Source organism: Hoplias malabaricus, unplaced genomic scaffold (genome assembly GCF_029633855.1).
Source record: "Hoplias malabaricus isolate fHopMal1 unplaced genomic scaffold, fHopMal1.hap1 H_6, whole genome shotgun sequence".
NCBI classification, from domain to species: Eukaryota; Metazoa; Chordata; class Actinopteri; order Characiformes; family Erythrinidae; genus Hoplias; species Hoplias malabaricus.
Window position 1 is genome coordinate 122,501 of NW_027101329.1, and position 16,176 is coordinate 138,676.

A 16,176-nucleotide genomic window follows, 5' to 3' on the forward strand; every position below is an offset into this window, starting at 1 on the left:
TATGACTATGAATAATACCACACTGTCACGAAGGAAAACATAAGCAAAAACAAGCCGGGTATGGAGTGGGGGAGACGGTGCCCATTTGCCAAATTACAGGCCAGCGGTAAGGATTCACCACCGGCTTTGTGAGACGGATGCTTGTTTGTTTGAGTAATAGAAAATGACTCTGTGTGGCCTTGGTTAACCAACGTTAAAACAGTCTGACGTCACCGGGTAAAGCAGTGGAAAAACTCTTGAGGGCTTCACGGGTCGGGAACACTTTCAGCTTTCAGTCTGATAAGACTTAGAACTGGGCAACTGAAGAGCTAACAACAGAATGAACATGTTAAAAAGACACATTCCCCCGCTTCTCCAAAATTCTGGTTCTTAACGAAACCCCACAAGCCCCACAGCAGCAACCTCCCCCTGTCTAAACAGCCCTGTTCAGAACGCCCGCTTTCAGCGCCTGTCCCTTTAAATGATAATGAGCTGCTCACTGTTCACCCCGACCCTGAGTGCACAGCAGTGAGAAGCGAAAAGCAGAAACTCTGGTTTTTAGCCGTTTTCACTCTGTTTTCTTTCTTCTCCGTTAACGTTTTCTCCGTGCTGGTTGTGGCCGTTTTGCTGTGTTTAACCTCATCTTTGCGCTCTCACATAAACGCAGGTCCAGCGCTGTGATTGGACAGACTCAGACGAGGGGGCGGGGCACTTCTAAAGTCTCTGCACTTGACGTCAAAAGTGGAGCAGAATCAGAACCGTTCATTTCAGCCCATGTTCAGAGAGCTAAGGTAAATGTATTATAAGTGAATGTATCTTATAACACGTCAGGTTTATGTTGTTGAATGTGTTGCATACGGGACTCATTTGCTGCGAGTTTAAACACTGCTCTGTGCCATAACCCCGACACTAACCTGCGCATCTGAAGCTCTGTGCAGTGAGGCCTTTCTCCACCGCGAGGCAGGTGAGGATGCTGAGGAAGCTTGTGGTGACCGACTGTCGTTTCACTCTCTGAGCTTCTCTCTGCCGCCGCTCCCGGGCCGGTTTGTTCCTCATCAAGACTACAGGGGGTGCTAGCTGGTGGCTGCTCTCTCCCTGGGGCCTCTGAGCGGCCACAGCAGTGCGCAGAGCCTCCACCCAGTCCTGAGCCTTGGCTTCGCTCTCCGCCCGCAGACGAAGAACTTCTTCCGGGAAGATCGCCTGGACAAAGGGATGGGATTGGAATAAATGTAATATTCTTATTTACAAATACTTGAATGGGACTGAATGGGATGCTCTGGCGTAGCTGCATATGAGGCTAAGGTCTTCACACCCAATCCCATTTCATCCCTTAGTACTACCACGTAGCCCTCCTCTTCCATGTTGCCGAGGGGTGGGGGGTTTGAGTTATTGGTGGGATAGAGGGGTGGGGTGAAGTGTGAAGGCGACATGGCTCTTCAAACTGAGATTTTTAGAGTCACGCTTCAAACAAAGGGTTATGACGCCTTGTGAATCACCGGCGAGAATCTGTGCAGCGACCAAAGAAACCCACAGATGTCAGTATTTATCCTTTTAACTCTGATCATCAGTGTATTATCTTAGTTTAATGTAGTTTCAGTGGATTTTGGCCCTTTACTTCAGAACAAGCAAAAAACAGCACTGATGTCTCAGTAGTTAGCTATGAATTCAACATTCAACCTTAAATGCTGAATCAATTACACCGCTACTGCAGCATTTAAAGTGGAACTGGAAGGATCGAACAAAAATCTGCAGAATAAGAATCTGAAATTAGCGAGAAGGAGGGATAATATATGATTGTGGAACTCTTCTGAAGAAGAATGAGGACATAAATGCAGGGGTTTTCAACTGGTTCTGCCCCAGGGACAACAACTATTCCAACTATGCAGTAGTCTGCAACACACTGTGTCCGTGAGTTTGTGTACTGTGGACTGGGGTTGGGTGGCGTTTGCCTAAGCATGGCAAACAATTGGGTCACCAGGTGGGGGTGAATTGTGTATATAGCTATTAGCTTTTGTTAGCTAGCAGCTCCTCTGATATCACTGCAGACTGGTGCAGAGCTGCTACAGAGCACCGCTACTCGCTTGGGAACGAAGCGCTGCTCTATTTTATACATGTTCCAATTACGTATCAGGATTTTGAAGGGTCCTCCCGTTTAGTAGGGCGAAGTGTTTAACCTCTACACCCTGTAACTCAGCTAAGAGTTTAAAAACAAGAAATGGGACTGGGACTTAATGTCAGCTGGAATGGTACGGCACTCATTCTAGAGGTTTATTTATTCATATGACCACACCCACTCCTACCTGGAAGCAGGCACAGGCGCCACCATCCGCCTCGTCCCTCTGCACAGCGAGGCAGGACGCCAGAGGGACCTGGAGGATCGGCTCGTGGACGGGACCTCGCCCCCCGCTGGGGAACGCCTGCAGCTGTGTGCGGGTCAGTACGAACGTGAAGGCGCTCCAGTTGTTGAGGTCACTGAGCTGGTACAAGAGTCCGGCTTTCAGAACATCTGCACACCGCTGGGTAAACAGGGGCAGAGCTGTGGGCCGTGCCGGAGGACGAGGGGCAGAAGAATCCGAGTCAGGATCCGGGTCTCGAGGCGCTGCCGATTCGCTGTGACCATGTGCCGGACGAGCGGCCAGCACACGCTCCCAGAGGAGACGCCGCCACTCCAGCGCCTCCCACTTGCAGGAGGCGCGTAACTGCAGCCGCGTGCTGTTGAAGAAAAGCGCCTGAAAAACCCGGCCATCCTGAGGCTGAGAAGCTCCGACACCCTGGCAGTGTGACAGAGAGAGGGCAGCACACAGCTGTCTGTTACCGCTGCTGTCCAGGCTATAAAGGCGCAGTTCACAGGGAGTGAGCTCCACGTGGCAGGTGCTCCAGCGACCCCAAGGACCCTCTCTCTGCTCCAGAATCCCCTGCTTCACCAGGCTGGGGCTGCTCTCTTTGTTGGCTGGGGAAACAAAAACATTCATTAGGCAGTGATTAGTGACCAGATCTGTCAACCAGAATGAAGAAAACCCCATAAGCCTCACAGCAGCGTTCTCCCCCTGTCTAATCAGCCCTGTTCAGAACGCCTGCTTCCAGCGCCTGTTCCTTTAAATGATAACGAGCCGCTCGTTGTTTACCCCGACCCCGAGCACACAGCAGTGAGGAGCGAGGAGCAGAAGTTCTTTAGCCATTTTCGCTCGGTTCAGAACGGCTCATTATATCCTGCTATTTCTGGCTCAGGTAACACACAGTAAACTGACTGGGTGGTCTTGTTTCACAGTGTGTGGTTTGGTGGGCTCCAGATTCACATTTTAATGAACAAGGGCCTTTATCAAAATATGTCTAATTCAACACTGCGCTCTTTCAAACTTCACATTTGTTCTCCCTCTCACTCTCTCATGGATGTTGAGAGAGGAAAAAGTTCTGTTCCCTCACTCCCCAATTCCCATTTTCCCTGTGGGTCCTAGGGATCGAACTGTTAACCCTTCCATCCCAAGGTTGCTTCATTAACATTTAAGCAAGCGCTGCCCTGTTAATTACTTATCAACATCCACATCATCCCAATGAGAACCCTAGTCCTACAAGGACATAATGTCCAAATGTCTCTCACAGCTGACTCTGGCTGTTGCACACATCCCTCATAAGGCAGGAAGCCCAGAAACTCTTGACTTTGATAGGATTTGAAGGTAGCAAAAGATATATCACTGATGAACCCAGATGCTCACACTGCTGACTGATGATATTTGGCTACGCAGCTTGTGGAGCCTTTGCAAAAGCACCCCTCGCAAGACTTCCCCATGACCTCAGCAGGAAGAAACATCATTGTTTGCAGGAGCACTGTGCAAACAGAACGGCAGAGTGCGACCCCTAATCTGGGGCACTCCTTTTCAGCCCTTCCTCTGTCTGCTGCTTCTTTCACACAGCGCCTCTCTGTTATCTCCTTTCCTCCCTCTCACCCTCTCTCTCAGCCTTCCACACCACCCTTCTTCCCTACACTTCCCAGACAGGGTTCCCCCCTGCTCAGCAGATCACGCCTGGTGTTCAGAGCTGGCACCAGAAGCTCCCGGACATGGGTCAATCTGAAGGCTGTTTAAAAGCAACGGCACCAATGTTGTTCTTGGGACTTATCTCTAATACGACAGGCCTAAACTGGAAGTTCCACAACCACAGCACACATAACGGGCAGCTCCCTCCCCTCTGAGGCTAATAAACCCAGCGCACCGTGGGCTGGGCTAATTCGGGTCAGTTAAGGGTTCATCAGCGGGTGCCAGGAGGGCAGCTGTGCTTGGCTCTCCTGGAAGAACAATCCTGGAGGTTGTGGGGCTTCCCTCTCTAGGGGCTTCAAAAGGAACGGCAGATTTACGGCTCTGCAAAGGGTCATTATTAATTTCACACTAGAGAAGAAGTGAGGCGCGCTGACATGACTCAATTAACAAACCGCCTCTGCGACGGTCGGCAAGACCTCTGCAAACTGCTGAAAGAAGTTTGACAACACCAGATACTGTATGGAGGTTGTTTTTTAGCCTAAAACCCGTCTGTCATGACGTGTACGTAGCTCAAAAACAGATGCTGAAATTTGGGCTGTGTTTGGTCTGTCTTTGCTCCCAATTTACCCCAAGACTTTTCAACCAAATACAGACTTTTTTATACATTTATTTCTAGAAAAATTGTCTTTCCACTGTCTTTTCTACAATATTTTGCTGGGATCAAGGGTGGGTCCGGTTCTTTGAAAGGGTACTGACCAAATTACATCAGTACTACAGAGTCAGGTCAAATCATTTGGTGCCAAACCAGTGGCACACACCAGTCTTAGGTTAGACTGTGGACAGTAGACTTTACACCAGAGCTCATCAAACCTAGACCTCAGAGCCAGGTTCCAGACTGGGATTGGCCTTGTTTTCTGACGCAGCGCACAGAAAACTGACTGGGTGGTCTTGTTTCACCATGTGTGGGTTGGTGGGCTCCAGACTCAACATTAATGAGCACACGCACTGAACACGGAATGTATAAAATGCTCATAGCTTTTCAAACATTCCCCCACTTCAAGAAGCATTAGCAAGAGGCTGGTTTCAATTTTATAGACGTTAAAGGAACAATCGGTACATTTTGTTTTTGTTTACTTTTTGCTCCTGGGGCTCCCCCTAGTGTTAACAATTTTTACAGCACTGTACTGAAATCAATGTGGAGAGTGATTACTACCCTCCTACAAAAGTTACACAGTGCATTTTCTGCAGTGCTGAGCCCAGACTAGCAACAACAAAGGCTCTATTGTCTCTATTACAGGTCAATGAAGCATTATAATTATGTAATTATAAGGCAAAAATATTACATAGCATTCCTTTAAATTGTAACATAAATCATAACAGATGAGCAGACTACAACAGACACAACTACAACTCTATTTCAATGCCTAAGGCCAAAATTTAAATAAACCAGAGCAGGATCAATGTTCCTGCTCCTGAAAAACGCTGATTGATAATCTTGTGTAGCTCCTGTAATTAATTGTGTCAGCAGAGGCCCAATAAACATGCAAATGAGCAAGAGCATGCTCCATTGTGTTGCTGTCAGATCGACTGCGTCCTGCTTGAGGGCTACTAGATCACAATTAGGTGGAGTTCCACGTCCTGCTTTGTTCAATTACTCTACGCCTGACACAATCCTCCGTCTAAAAGCAGCACACAACCCGTAATCAGAACTGATTCCCTGTTAAACCACCAACACGGCACAGGCCCACGGCACGGCACGGCACCCCGAGGGCTGTAATCAGACCCATGAGATGATAAAGGTGGTTTTAAACTGAGGGTTATAATCTTGGGGCAGTTTATATCGGGGGGAAACTGGACGAACAGCAAGTGGGCTTTCAGCTCAAACTGAGACACAGAACATAAACATTAACTCCCGGTTACACCGAGCCAATCATAATAGAGCTCCATCTGTTTCACCTTCCCATAAGAGGACTTCTGTAATGACCACTTAGAACTTAAAGGACGAACTGAGCTGTTTATTCTCAGATATAGGAGGTTTGTTGAAGTCCATAAACTCAGTAAAAATTAATCAGAAAACACGTTATATTTAGGTTTAATGGGGTCCATTTAATAAAGCAGCTACAAAGTACAGTGTTCCCCCTTCCCCTGATTTCTATAATTACTGGTACAGCACCGTATACCACGCTACTTAATATTGTGGATGGCATCTCAAAACGAGGGCGTTATTCATGACGTGTGTGTGATGTGTCAAATTTCTGGCCATAAAGTAAATTTACGTGCATTTATGGGAGCTACAGGGAGGGGGAGCTGTGGGCGCTGATGTCACACTCTGAAAATAAGTGGGGGGAAAAAACCCCAAGCCCAGTAGCTCACCACAGCTGTGAGTTTAGCGCTGGGTTTGTGTTAAAAGAGAGAGAAATGAAGCTGAAAACAAACAAAATACTCAGAAGAGCTTTCACTCGAGGTATGAGGCTTTATCTCTAAATGAGTGTGATTTGAGCCTCCGTTTGCTGGAAAATCTTCAGCTGTGGTGTGCTAAACCACAAGTGCCTGTCTAAACAGTGTAGAACAGTCTTATTTCACTTATTTTCAAACATGTCTGTTCCTCCAGCACCAGCAATTATAAACACATTGTTGTGCACTGTCGGGCTGTGCTGAGCTGAACTGCACAGTGCCGAAAACCCTTCATTTGACCCACACTCATAGATATGGGGCTCACACAGCCAGACAGTGTGCCACCCACCCCCATGATAATACCATAGACTGTGATAATATTTTGAGACGGTATGACAGAAAAATGTGGATACTGCCCATCTCTATCTAGCACAGACACTATGATGGAACTGGCAGGCTAATGTTTGCTGTTCAGTGTTTGGCTGAATATGTGGCATCTGTGGCTTTGTAGCCACAACCGCACTTAACGTCTGCTAAGTACGTGGGGCCAAGGCAGGGCCTGAAATTGTCGCTGCAAACAGTCATCCATTGTGTGATTAGCAAAAAATTCAAAATATATACACCCTTAAAATCCCACCTGCTGACTTGACCAGACTCCTGGCCTCCTCAGGGTTATAAACATAGGGCTTAGGCAAAATTCTCACTGTTTTCAAATGTAAATAAGCACTAAATTCATATTTAGTTTTATCCAACATTGAAAATATCCAAACTAATGCTTCTAATATGAAAGAAATAGGACATTATCTCTAGACATATTCTATAGGAAGCTCTAAGAAGAAACCAAGAAACCCAGGAGGCTGTATTTCCCCCACCACTGCAATCAACAAATCCATCAACATTAGGTTCTAAAGTAGGAAATGCAAATGTTGGAATGTCCTGCAGACGGCTGGCTCTGTTTGGCTGGAGTCACTGGGGAAGGAGGGGCATTGTACCGTGCAATTCATTTCACCTTCTTTCTCGTTCCCCTGATACACTAAGACGACCATTCAGCAACTCGCCGGTCTAGACGATGTCAATTCCAGAATGAGAAGCGACAAGCACTCGCAGGCAGGTGTAACAGAGCACGCTGAACAACACAAGTCTGGGTTTTCTCAGAGGGTCTCAATTAATCAATTGTGAATCGAGTGAGTGAGCACAGGTTTAAACCAATCAAACACCCGAGGAAAGGTGACATTGCTGGGATCAACGGCAAACTACCCCATACCGCGCAATTACCTTAATGAACACGGAGACCCAAACAGTCAGCGGTGCTGAAAAAAGACGCTGCCGTGGTCCAGGCTGCCGTCCCCGCCTTGCCTTGGGCCGACTAATGCCTTTTCACTCGTATGCTAATCCTCTTAATATCAGGGGTAATTGGGACTCACTCTTTCACAGTATTGTGCCCATTTTGTCACAGAATTGCATTATCCTACTATTACCTTCTTTGTCGAGGATCTCTTTCAAATTGAGATTTACGGCCTGGCCCAAACAAATAGACACAACAAACAAACATGTGCACACGCCAAATCCAGGCACTCATCTGAGTGAAAGCGCTAATCAGCCCTAATCAACTCAGACCTCTTCTAGCATTCAATCCATCCCCAATTTCACCTGGGACAAAAACAGCAGGACTCCACACAATAATAAAAAAAGACTTTATTACATTTTAATCCAATACACTTATGAAATATGATAATGGTTCCTCGTCATTTGCCTCTCTGTCTGCGCTGGTAAAAAGCTCCGGTGTTTGTACATAGCCCCAGCTTGGTAAATAGGGAAACAGACTAAGCGTCTCTGTCCAAACTGGCTCATGTAGTCTCTCTCTGTCGGTCTGCCTCTCTCTCTCTCACTCTGCCACGGCCTAGAAATGGCATCTACAGGCATATGGACAGTGGAGAGGCTCCGAATATTGATAGGCATTAGTAGACGAGGATGTTGCTCTGTTCCTGCTCCACAGATAGGTAATATTACATTACTTCTGCTGTTACAGTTACATTACTTAAGATGGAAACGACTCCAAATTCAGGACGCCATATGTAATTGAAATAGTGAATAAAAATTACAGACAAGTTACATTTCAACCAACAAGGTACAGTCGCTTCTTACTCAAATTCACCATTCCACCTTAAAAGATGCAGAGCCTCTGAATAAAAACAAACATTAGAGAGAGTTTGTTTTGTTGTGAGAACAGTAAATGACCAGAATCGTCTACGTTGCCAGTTTAAACATCTATTCTGTAACAGAGTGGTGTCCAGTTTGGGACTGAAGTAAGGGGGTGAGGTTTTCTCTTCTTCTGTTCATAGTAAACAATTTTAACATTTAACTCATGAATTAAACTTATTTTCCATTTTTTTAAATAACTGTTTTATGTAGAATGAGCTCACATAGGCTGCAGTAAAGGGCTCACCTGCCTGAAGTAGACAAAAGGCCCTGTAACGAGTGGGATATTATGGTTTATTGGGGTAATCCTTGCGTAAATCTACATAATCGTCCAAGCCTAGCAGATGAAACAAAATGCAGAGGATGGGGAGACAATCTTTAGAGCAATAATGAGGGGTAAAAAGGAATGGCAGAAGCCAAGATAAACAGAGCTTACAATCTGCTGTTATCTACAATAGGTTGGTGGACCCAAATCATGTGAAGGAGACAAATCCACCAAATCCTTACCTTCCCTTTGGCCATTTAACGCCATGAGTGTGTTCTTGTCGACGGCAGGCACGCTGTTATCTGTGAAGGTCCGGTAGTTGACGTCCGAGCGTGATCTGTTGTGCCCCCGCTTGAATCCTCCACCGGAGGAGCTTGTGGAGTTGTTTTCCTTGGCATGAGCTGCCAAATCATTCGTAGACCGAGCTCGGTTCCTCTTCCCATGTCTTAGGCCAAGCACGCCGAAGGAGTTCTGTTCGGCCCAAGCCAAGTTACGGGGCGATATCTCCGGCTGTTCTCCAGTAAGTAAACCCCAAACCCCACTGGAGTTCAACTTGTCCAGTGTCGAGACATCTTTCAATTTGGTTGGCCTCACTTCTCCATCCTCTCGATTGCCATCCAGGCAGTGCAAGTAGTCCTCCGTGGCCTCAAGGGCCGGACTGATGTCCTCAACCTCCAAGCCCTCCATCAGCTCCACACCAGAGAGGAGGAGGCAGAGGGGCAGAGGATGCAGACGGGTTCCTTAAATGCTTAAATGCTGGAGCCCGAGAAGGAAAGGATCCAGAGGCCTCAAGGCAACACAGATGGAACATCTGCTGTCTGGGGCCAAGAGGAAGCCTGGCAAAACGGATGGCCCTCGAAGGCGAGAAACCCTTCCAGGACAAACAAGAGCTCTTTAACAACGATGCCGTTAATCAGACCACTGAAGAGGCACTGCTTCCAGTGCCAGCCATGGCTGTCTGGGCTAGGCTAAAAAAGGCTGGAGGGCTAAACATGGCTGGCATTCTTCAAGTGCAATCATGGTTTCGCTGAAGCGGTACATCCACGTTCAGAGATTCCCGGAAGTTAAGTAGATCACTCAAATGAGGAGGCTGTAATGGTTCCCCAAGGCATCTGCATTCTGAATCAAGAGAGGTAAAACATTAGCACGTCAGAATAATGCAAGAATAGAAAAACTGGACTATATCACTAACAACGGAATGATAAAACATGGCAGGTCTAACATACAAGATGCTGGTTTTGGAGGGCCACATTTGATCTATATTAAGAATAACTGTCTGTGGTCGTTGTTCTCCTTGTATCTGTGTGGGTTTCCTCCGGGTGTGAGTGAGTGTGTGTCGCCCTGAGAAGAACTGCCGCCCCCTCTAAGGTCTATTACCACCCAGTGATTCCAGGTACACTCCGAACCAACCGCGGCCCTGAAGTGGATAAGTGCTTACAGACAATGAATAAATGAATGAATAAAGGTCTGCGGTCAACTTATAAAACATCTGAAGCAAGGACACTAACAAGGGTAGGATACCTCTAAAACTCTACGCGCCCCCCCCCCCCCCCCGTTCTTAGTTTGCTTCGACTCTAACAAGTCCACATTTCCACCCACACTGAGCCCAATCTTCTCAAGGCTGTCCCCTTGAAATCATGTTTGTCTGTCACTGAGAGGCTAACAAAAGGCTTTGCATGCAGATTCAATGTCACCTAGCTCATCCTTCAGCATTCAGCCCCTTCAAAAAGCCAAGATACACCCCAAAACTGACAGAGAATACACACTTTACCTGAGCTGACCATGGTCATACCGGCAGATCCTGTCTTTGCACTATGCTGACCACGGGTGGGGTTCTCTGGTTTCTCACCGGAGCAACTATTTGTTTCTGTTTCTTTCCATGTGATGCTGCCTGCCTCTTAGTCTCGCTCCCACTCAGACATCCATTTCCTCTGCCTTTTGCTCTCTGACTCAGGGTCTTTCACTTTCTTACGGCCATGCATTATTTAGAAAGCATTACATCACCTCTGGCCAATGCCGGGATGGCATACTCAGCATCCCTGGGGTTGGATGTGGATTAATGGACATGGGATGGGCTCCGGAGATCAGGAATTTGCTGCGTTCTTACTGAAATAATGACTCTGCTTCACTAGGAAGGGAAACATTCAATCATTCTACCAAATAAATACCTCAGCAAGTTAGCACTAAGGGACACAGATGCCAGCTACTGAGGACCACTGCCAAATAACATCTTGGCAACCAAACCTGTCCTTGCATTAACAGCATTTAACAACAGCTCGTAAGACAGATTTCCTGGCTCTAAACAGCCCCCAGGTTTGTAAGTGTTAGACACAATGTAGCCCTGTTCTGACCTTCCCTAAATGATGAGCCAATCTGACAAGAGATGCAGGCTTTCTATTTTTAGCCTCCTCACAGCAGGCACCACCACTCGCCAGAGCAGGCACTGACAGAGCAGGGCAGCGCACAAAGAAAGTCTGTACAGTCTGGTGATGTTACAGAACAAAACAACCAAATACAGTATAAAATCTTTAGGATAACTTCTTCTAGACCTTCATCTCATGTTTTAATATCCCACCACCACATCAGTGTCGCTGCAGTGCTGTGGGGGTCCTGATCATTGGAAAACTGTCAAATGGGACTAACACAGTATTCAGAGCAACAGACCGTATTGTCAGTGGAGTTGATAAAAAAAACAAGGTCATTTTAGTGTTAGAGCAAATAGGTGCTTCTACAACTTCTCAAGTTCCAAAAGCAGCGAATACACGTCACAAAATAAACAGGTTTATGTGACAAGAAGTCAGTATTAATAGATTATTATTGTTTATTTGTTTGATTAATTAATAATTGGTTTGTAAACAGAAAAAACTGTTTTTATGTCAAGTTTGTAGGTTTTAAAATCGGACTATATGTTATTATAAGGCTAAATAACATTTAACAAAAGGTTAGGTGTATGTTACAAAAACATGACGTTAAAATATCCCGTTATCCATGTGTATATTAAACATGAAGAAATAAAAATGGAACAAATTCCTCCTGCTTTTTAAACTTTTGCAAATTATATTAGTTTTTTTTATTACATTAGGATTATTTATTTATTTATACAGTAATAACAGCGTAACTAAAACACCAGCAACACCTGCATTCAATTTCGCCTGCTTTAATTTGAACTCTCCGTTCCACCTTAACTGGTGCAGCAGTTCTATTCCAGCGCCGTGGGCAGCAACATTAACTGCTGCACTGTTTAAGGTGGAACGGAGAGTTTAAAAAAAAAGCCAGCTCCAGCTTGATACAAAGCGTTTAAACGACAAAGCGGTGTTAATAAACAGCTTTAACGTTAACCCAAGCGACCTTCTGGTCTATGTAGCTAGCTTATATACATACTCTATAATAATCATAACCAAAACATTCGAGCTAACGCTAGCCGCTTAGCCTTGGATGTCACGAACATCCTTGAACATCGACACTTGCATCACTTGGGCACAAATTAGACACTGTCACTCTCCCGAAACGACCCAGAGGTGTCTACCCTTTATACATCGGCGAGATACAGTGTTTTTTGTGCCGCTGAAGTGCTTAAATTCAGTAATAAATAATGACTCACCTGAATCTGTTTACAAACTGTCACATTCAGGACCAGCCAGAGGAAACAGAAGCCACAGCAGAGAGGTTCCACTCCGGCATTTATTAACATTTTCTGGTGGATTTTGGTTTTAATGCACTTTAAATATCCCCCAAAGCACAAGTTACCACCTTAAAGTGGACGAGTTTTAAGGTGGTGACTAGTAAACAACTTGTAAAATCCATAGAGACAACAACAATTATGAATATTTTTGGATATTACATAAAAGCCTGAATGGATGAAGGCTATCAAATCATCAATGTTACAGCTTTTAGCTTCAAGCCTTTCTCAGATTAGTATTTACTTGGAAAGAGTTAGAGTGAGGCACAATTAATCCTGCTACGCCAATAGGCTGATGAGCTTGAGGCTGAGTGTAATCAAATCCTCACAGAAATGTTGCAGTGCAAAATGCTAACCTTGTAGAAATCAGATGCCCTTACTGCAGTACACATGGCAAAAAGACAACACTTCATGTTACAAGAAACTCTGCAAGGTGTCCTTTTGGCCACATGGTGTATATTCACCAATCAGCCAAAACTTTAAAACCACTTATTTGTTTACTCACATTGCTTTGGATCATTGCTATGTGGATTTGATTGTATTAAGCCACATCAGGATCAGGACATTGCTGTGAGGATTTAGGATTTGTTTGATTTAGGATTCAGCTATGAGAGGTTTTTACTGATTTGGAATGTTTTTGCTGGTCACCCAGTAGCTTCCAGACCACAGTGCGCACTAATTTTGATGAAGAAACTGTTGCGTAAGTGGGGTCATGCTGGGTGGCCAGTGTATACATTTTTCTGGTTATGGTTGGGACACTTTTCAGGCAGAGACATGTGGAACTGGAGGGGGTTTTTAGGTGGGGGGTCAGGAGGGTGGACAGAGATTGTTGGCTAATAGTCCGGGGCAGCGGTGCTTGACGCTTGCCCCTGTGTCCATTGTCCTGGTCCCTTGCAGAAAAAGAAACATTATTCAAGTCTCTTTCAGGCCCCAGTGTAGAAATACAGTAATTATGAGGGGGATTCGTTTAAACCTGCGCACTACAACCCCTGCTACAGCACCCCCACCACCCCACACACACACACACACACACCCCGGACCCAAAAATCCCCCCAGCACCCCCCACTCCACACACACACACATTTCTAAGCACTCATTGTCTGTAAAAAAAGAGAAAGAGAGGCTCCTCTAATGAAGGACGTAGAGGCCCCAGCTAATGGCCTCAAATAAGTTCCTCTCTCGGCCATTGTTTGGGGTATAATGGCGAGACGAGCCCCAGCTGGAAACCAACCAACGCCGTATTGCGCCTGACCCAAATCCCCCCCCCAAATATCTTGCGTTCTTCTCATCCCTCTCATCCCTCAGAGTCCGTTAATGGACTCAGAGGCTCATTTGGAAATGAGAAGAGAGAGTAGGAGGAGCACTAGGGAAAGGGGACCACCCCCAAAAAGGAGGGGTCAAGGGCCTCAATGCTAATATGGGATTATGGGTAAAGAAATGCAGCTGTGGTTTGGTTTATGCACCCCACCGGTTGACCCCGGGATTCAGGTTAAAAGCCCAACTCTGACACCCACAGTAATGCACTACACAGTTTCACCAAAAGTATGAGGACACCTGGGGCTTTAAAGGAACACTAGGTAAGATTTTGTTATTTTGCTCCTAGTGTAATTCATTTTCAGAGCACTACTGAACTCAATGGTTAGGGGTAGAGGGGAGGGTAGTTTCCTACCCTCCTCTAAAAGCTGCAGAGTGCAGTTTCTGCAGAGCTGAGCCCAGAGCAATGACAGAGGCTCTATTCGGCTTATTATTGTTCTTCTTTATTTCTCTGAATCTGAACCCATGTCCCTTTCTTTTTCCTCGAAACCCCTTCTCACACTCTCGACCTCAACCCCTCTTCTCTTTCTCTCTTCCTCTCTCTATTTCTCTTCTTCTCTCTCAACCTGAGCCACTCACCTTTTTCTCTTCTTCTCTCTCTCTTCTTTATTCCCCATCTCCCTGTTTTGTTCGTGCTCTCTCTCTGTTTTGATTACGTCCCCCTGCACTGATGACTAAATTATGATTGGGTTTAAGGATGGCAGGGCTTTCATCTGCTCAGTGTTGTTCCGCGCTCTCCTCTCCAACACAAAAGGGTCCCTACCTCTGCTCCCTCGCTTTTGAAGAGGAGAGGGTCTCTACTGTCCCCATGGAAACCACACAGAGAGAGAGACAGAGAGAGAGAGAGAGAGAGAGAGAGATCTGAAAGTAATGCAAAATATAAAAAATAAGGATATTATGTTTTGTTTTTGTAATGTCAGGGAGCTCTGGATCTTGGGGGTATTTTGGCCTGTTTTACCCCCCTCTAGGTGTGGCATAAGTTGTGGAGTCCTTAAGCTCAGATGGTCTGTGTGCACCATAGCTTAGACTGGATGTCTACAAATGTTTGGACATATAACATGAAACACTTTAGCAACCACCTGAAATATCATAGTGATCCCCATGGCAACCACACAAAATACCATAGTTACTGCTATAGAAGGCACCTGGGACATCTTAGTTGACACAAGAAACACCTTAGCAACAGTCCTAGCAACCAACTAAACCAACTTAGAAACCATCTAGAACAACTTAGTAACCACTAAGCAACTGAAATAACACAGCCATCACCATAGCAACTATCTAAAGCAACTTAGTAACCACCTAAAATAACAACCTTGTGTGACACCTTATGTTCTATGGCACCTGAAGTATCATAGCAACACCCACCACCTGGGCCACTTTAGCAACACAATTTCCATAAAGAAAACCATAAAGAAACACCTTAGAAAAAGCAATGTGCACTTCTCTAGATTTATTGCAAATTAATTATTAATCAGGGCGGCAAGGGTCCTGGGGCTGTGATTTTTCTTTAAGGAGTTTGGTGTGTTCTCTCAGTATCTGCCTGGGTTTCCTCCCACGATACAAAAAAACAATAACACGTTTGTAGTTAGTAGGTAGGTGTGAGTGAATGTGAGTGTGTGTCGCCCTGTGAAGGACTTCAGTTCTACACTAAAAGCTGCCTGTTCTTTGTAGGAAGGCATACACTCACCTGTCCAGCCACTTGCTCTGATAGAGAACTGTGTCCCATCCTCACAGCAGGTGTCACTGACTTTCCATTTCATTTTAATAACATCGTACCACAGCGGAGACACAGACTTGAGAATGAGTTTCCATTCTTATGGGAAGAATCCAATTTGCTCAGGACAATAGTTGAGGCCTGAGGGCTTCAATATTTCCCTCCAGCTCCTGGCGTTCATCCATAGATCCACCACCATCCCTGCTCCTCTCTGTCCCTGGGATTACCCAGCATGCCTCTGTCGGCGCCGGTGTCTAATCACGTCAAGGATCCTCAGAGGAGAGTATGTGGGTACAGCTGTCAGCAGGGTCTACCTCATTTTGGACTGTCAGGACCCCTGCCTTTTGATTTCAGACCCCACTTGGGCAAATACTGTGTGTGTGTGTGTGTGTAGTGATCTAACCTAGACTGTGAGCTCAAGGAAATAAGACACCGCATGTATTCCCAATGGTTGCAGGGACATTAGAAATCCTACTGTGTAGCTCTGCAATTACAGACTATAGTCCATCTGTTGCTTTGTATACTTGTTCTTCTGTGCTCAGAACTCCCACAGAGCCGTGTGTTTAGTGTGTGTTGTACTGGTACAAGTGGGTCAGACACAGCAGCTGCTGCTGGAGTTGTCAAACACAGTGTCCACTCACTGTGCACCCTGTTA

The 16,176-nt window shown here is 45.8% G+C and overlaps 1 protein-coding gene across 2 annotated transcripts in view; it reads right to left on the minus strand.

The window, feature by feature from the left end:
- The window catches only part of LOC136686082 (pleckstrin homology domain-containing family M member 3-like), a 43,973-nt gene extending 31,327 nt beyond the window's left edge, over nucleotides 1–12,646 (minus strand). For both annotated transcript variants that reach the window (XM_066659581.1, XM_066659582.1), the window contains exons 1-4: nucleotides 12,413–12,646; nucleotides 9,054–9,930; nucleotides 2,280–2,929; nucleotides 894–1,179 (exon numbers count right to left, since the gene is read on the minus strand). In XM_066659581.1, the coding sequence (XP_066515678.1) occupies nucleotides 894–1,179; nucleotides 2,280–2,929; nucleotides 9,054–9,498 (1,381 nt within the window). In that variant the 5' untranslated portion in view covers nucleotides 9,499–9,930; nucleotides 12,413–12,646. The remainder of the gene's footprint in view (nucleotides 1–893; nucleotides 1,180–2,279; nucleotides 2,930–9,053; nucleotides 9,931–12,412) is intronic.
- Nucleotides 12,647–16,176: the final 3,530 nt, after the last annotated feature.